The sequence below is a fragment of the Daktulosphaira vitifoliae genome, unplaced genomic scaffold, assembly GCF_025091365.1.
Source record: "Daktulosphaira vitifoliae isolate Bord-2020 unplaced genomic scaffold, ASM2509136v1 Scaffold_773, whole genome shotgun sequence".
Lineage (NCBI taxonomy): Eukaryota > Metazoa > Arthropoda > Insecta > Hemiptera > Phylloxeridae > Daktulosphaira > Daktulosphaira vitifoliae.
This window is the reverse complement of record NW_026100336.1, coordinates 1-5077: the sequence shown is the minus strand read 5'-3', so window position 1 is coordinate 5077 and position 5077 is coordinate 1. Positions and strand designations below refer to the sequence as shown.

General features: G+C 23.9%; 1 protein-coding gene across 2 annotated transcripts; it reads right to left on the bottom strand.

Annotated features, from left to right (window-relative positions):
• Nucleotides 1–426: 426 nt before the first annotated feature.
• On the bottom strand, nucleotides 427–2724 carry LOC126909647 (40S ribosomal protein S27). 2 transcript variants are annotated; one of them, XM_050692087.1, is made up of 5 exons: nucleotides 2608–2688; nucleotides 2231–2346; nucleotides 2119–2165; nucleotides 1840–2059; nucleotides 427–536 (listed from the first exon to the last, which is right to left on the bottom strand). In XM_050692087.1, exons 3-5 carry the CDS (start codon nucleotides 2122–2124, stop codon nucleotides 508–510), a joined length of 255 nt encoding a protein of 84 aa, XP_050548044.1. In that variant the 5' UTR covers nucleotides 2125–2165; nucleotides 2231–2346; nucleotides 2608–2688; the 3' UTR covers nucleotides 427–507. The 2 variants fall into 2 exon arrangements, with proteins under 2 accessions (XP_050548044.1, XP_050548042.1); XM_050692085.1 differs by lacking the exon at nucleotides 2231–2346 and having other exon boundaries at nucleotides 2608–2724.
• Nucleotides 2725–5077: the final 2353 nt, after the last annotated feature.

Below are 5077 nucleotides of genomic sequence, written 5' to 3'. Positions count from 1 at the left end.
TAGGACAAATCTCCAATTTTGCATTTTTAAGTTACACTACAGGTTACTAGTAAACATTTTTATATGTTATTTACAATTAAAGGTAAAATATTGCTCCAATAGATAGTTTGAAAAAAGTAATTAAAATTTTTTTAAAATTAATTGACACATTCATTTTAAAAAAATGTTCAATTTTTCTATGTCACTTGGAACTTATTCATAGATCACGTAGCAATATAATTTTTAGTATAAAATTATCAGTCTTTCTGACTTTTTTTTAATTGGTGAAATGTTAATTTTTTTTAAGTAACTAACTTTCATCAATTAAAAAAAAAGTTTCTTATTAATGTTACAACTCTTTTAATTTTTTCAATTGTATAATAATTAACTATAGGAAGGTTTGCTGAAATTGATATACATCAATATGAAAAAGACATAACAAAGAACTTTAAAAATGGAATTCTTTTTTTTAAGATTTTATTATGTAACGCATATTTATATTGTACATTAAAATACGGGAGCTTGGTATTAATAAGCTTTCTTCCTGAATGAACAACCTGCAATAAAAAAAAAAGATTACTCATAATTAATGTAATTTACAATACTTAGAAAAAAAATTAACCTGCATTTTACTAAAATTAAATACTTTACTTGATTCATAGAAATGAAATAATTTACTAAAATTATAACAATTATTTTGTTTTATTTTCTTAATGGAATAAATTATATTTTATCCTATGATATACAATTTAAATATTATAAATTATCATAGCTAAAATAAGGATAATTGAAATTCAAATATATTACATTTATTCGAATTATAAAACTCTTAATAATGTTAATCAAAAAAATTCACACAATAATTATTTTGAAAATTTTGTGTTGATTTTGTGTGAGAAATATATGTGTATTAGTGAGCGAAGTAAAAAATCACTTTTCATGTAATAAAATTAATCAGTATTATATCTATTTTTCCTAAAATGATAAAATTTCAAAAAAGTTAGATAACAAAATAAAATTTTTGTCAATGTAATACTATTAACTTTTTTTAATGTCTGGAGTCATTTTAATTGTGTTGAAAGCGACAAAATATAATTTACTGGCTTTTTCAGATATGTATTTCTGCAACACAATAATATTGTAATTTTCAATGTATTAATGAACATTAAAAAAATAATCTGGAAGAGATACCGGGTATTAAATTGACAACAATGTATAACAATTGTTAAAATACATTGTATTTACAAAAGAATTTTAATATTATATTAAAACGTGGATAAATATTTAAAAGCTAGAAGCAGATGACAAAATAGACTAAACAATTGAAAATAAAGGCAATCCACCAACATACATTTCAAAACTTTTATATGTATCCAAACATTTGTAGTTCATCGAATAATTTTCCCACAACTTAAGAATGTACTTTATCTTACACGCAAGTAAGTTTTTAACCTTCAAAATATGTTATTTTTTAAAAATAAAAAATAGAATTCAATGTTTTGAAGTAGTATACTTTTTAAGATACCTATTGTTTTTAATAGTTACTTATTCTATTAAATTAAATTTACAGGAGAACCAATTAAGATTTCATTTTAATACATTTAAAGTATCATTAATATACGATTGTAGTATAAAGTATGTTTAAATAAACTATTTTTAATGATTATTTAATTAATTTGTTCAATAAAATATTTGAGTATTCCGAGAACCAGTAAAAACTATATCTGAATATGAGAAAAAAATAAAAATACTCCTGTAAATTATGTATTTTCTGAAATAGAAAATATTATATAAGAAAATGAAATGCTAGCCTGATAAATTAAACATCAAACAACTAAAAAAAATTATTGTAATAATTACCTTCAGTTAATCTTGCTCGTCCTCCGGTTGGTTGGCATAGAATTGTAGAACATCCAGTACATATAACTACACTTTGAGCATGACTAAAAACAGTAGTAATTTTATAACATCCTGGACATTTGACATCCATAAAAAAAGAATTTGGGTGTTGAACAAGACGCTTTAATTTATGTTTTCTACGTTCTTCAACTGCGGTTGGATGAAGCAAATCTTTAGCTAACTAGAAATTATAAATAAATAATGAAAATTAAATACTTAAAAAATGTTTTAATAACTTACAGGCATTGTATCTTCAAACTGAATATAACAGTACAACTAAATTTTATCTGAAAATAGAATAATATGGTGAATTTAAAACTATTAGTAGAAAACCATATAAAAATAAATGTACGTAATTAGTTTTTCAAGTATTAATTTTAGTATGTTCATGAAATAAAGCTGTAGGCAACTAAGAAAATGCTTTGTTATAATAAGTCAATTATACAAATTTCTTTCATTTGCAATCATCTAAAAAATAGGAAATAATCTGAATTAAATTTCGGCATCTAATTTAGAATTCCGAAAAATTATACGTATTAATAAAAATTTATAGGACCATAACCTAGAGAGTAGTATACTAATAGTTTTAGCTTGATAAGCTGTCTTTTCACATTTTAATATAATGTGTCATCTAAGTAATAGCTCCAATGATTGAAATATCAAATATTAAAAAACTAAAATTAATAAATTTACCTTAGAACTAGAAAGTAAACCAAAATTTACACTTACCAGTCACCGAAAAGGGAGCTTGAAGCACGTTTTCATGTGTAGACAGACCGAAACGTTAACAGAGAGAGGATGATGGTGCGGAGCGGGATGGTCGACGCCGTGTCTCATGGAAGAAAATAAAGCAACGTAGTACTTTTAAAAGAAAAAAAGAGTTCTAGCTTCTAGCTTTTAAATGATGTTAGTAACAACTCTATTAGCGGTAAATTAATTTTCAAGTTCAATGTTTTATACTTGTTAGTAAGGTATAACAGAATTGTAATTAAAAATATTTTAAAATGTTTTCTTAATATCTTATTAGTTTATTGAAGTAGTCAGTAACTTTAGTTTTATTGTAAATTCTTCATTCGTACTTGGTGCCATGGGCGTATAATTCATTTCATAGTCAGGGGCGCATTCACATATTTTAGCTTATAGGCATATAAAAATTTGCCACCCTTCATTACGTTATTACGGAAGGGGCTCATTTTTATATATTTTCACTAATTTTTAAAAAAAAAAAAAAAGTATTTAAAAATATTTATCAAGCAAATCTATGTTTATTAATAAATCATAAATTAAATTTTTTGTAGCTATTAATATACATATCATAAATACACAATAAATGTAAAGGATTATGATAATTATTAGAACGTCAATATGTCCTAATAACAATAAAAAAATAACTCGCTGTTTATAAATTTGTTAGCCTTCAATATTTGCCGCCCCTTAAAATATGCCATTGTTCATAGTAGGGACTTCAAATATTTCTATTGTTGGCTTGAAGTTCACATAATCCCCATGTAAACTATGCTAACGATTGGGACCTAATTAAAGTTGTTACCGATAACAGGATATAATAAATTTGTTACTTACATTAGCGTAAGGAGAGTACTTAGCTCCTAAAGCTTACTTACCCTACAAACTACTTTGTTACTACCCTAAGCTGTCGTCTAAACGGCTTAATTAGTAATGCAGAGCCTTATTATGCTGTGATATAAGGATAGGAATTAACGCGTTAAAAATTCAAAACGTTAAGTTAGGTAATTCGTTTTTTTTTCAAGTATATTGTAACAATACCAAAATAAAAAATAAAATTACATTTTTTTCTAGTTATTTTTAACTAAACTAAGTTAAACATATACATAAGTTGACTTTTAGCTTAATGTACTACTTTCAAAATTAACTTAACTTTAACAAGTAAAAATAAATATGTTAATTTGCCTAGTCGAACTGTTTACATTATCAAATTGAAGTATATTTAAATTTAATCAAACTTTAAGGTTTACTTAGTAAAGAGAGGAAGTCAAAATTTTCGAGACATATTGGAAAAAATTTAAAAAAACAGTTACTCATTAGTTAGTCATTCATGTAAAATTGAAAATTTAAAATGGTAGAAGCTATAGATATGCATATCCTTAACTTTCAGAGTTTTATAATATGTTTGTAAATAAATAATGTCCTAAATACACGCCTATAAAAAAAATAATAATTTGAATATTTTGTTTTTAAATCCTCAAAAAGTTAAACGCAGTAATATAAAATGCAAATTATTGCAAATTTCTCAATCAAATAAAGAAGAATTAATGCGTTAAAAAAAAATGATACAATGCTTCAGAGCTAAAACAAAAATTAGACAATGACAGCAAAATATTTACACCATTTTCTTCATAAAAATTGTTTAATTTCAAAATATGACATAAAAAAAAAGACTATTAAGTTGCCTATTCATAAATACATCGGCGTTAAATAATTGTACTCGATGCAGTAATTCAATTCTGAGTAATGTCTGTTATCTAATTATATAAATTCCTAAACTATAACTATCATAATTTTTTTATACTTAAAATTTTTAAGAAACCCACATATATTAAAATGAGAATATTTTTTAAAATTTAAAACTATTATCTTAATAATAATTTAATTTATGTACTACTACTGTCCACAATTTTTTTCGATTACGATTATACAGAATAAATTATTAAATTTTGGTAAATAGTTCGATAGATCATTATAGTTTGCTGAACTATAATTATATCTGTGAATTTAATTACTAGGAAAATTATACTTTTGATTTTGAAGTTGTTTTGATGGTGACTTGTTCTAAGTAATTTTATGTAGTACAATCCAGTATTTAACCCAACCAAACATATCAGTATTTATGACGTATAATGATCGTATCAAAAAGTCATGAATAAAAAACGAGAAGAATGGATTCAAAGTAAACTCAGATATTCAAAATCGTAAACGCACCGAAGTCAACGTTAAAATTGTAGATACTATGTAGTAAATCAAAATATATAAAGTCCAGTAAAAAAAATCAGAGTGCCTAGTACCATTACATTAAAATTGGGTTCTACCTAAAAAAAGAATTACTAATTAAATTAGCACACTAAATAGAAACTATAAGAATGTTTGAATGTATTGTTAATTTTTTTATTAATTCTGAAATTTGGTTAATTGAAAACGTCTAAAATAATATTTAAAACATTGT

Bases quoted from the DNA above. Each gene is read 5' to 3' on its own strand.
- LOC126909647 (XM_050692085.1), bottom strand. The intron at 537-1,839 runs GTAATTATTACA...TTTTTATTGCAG, and splicing joins ACGAGCAAGATTAACTGAAG to GTTGTTCATTCAGGAAGAAA.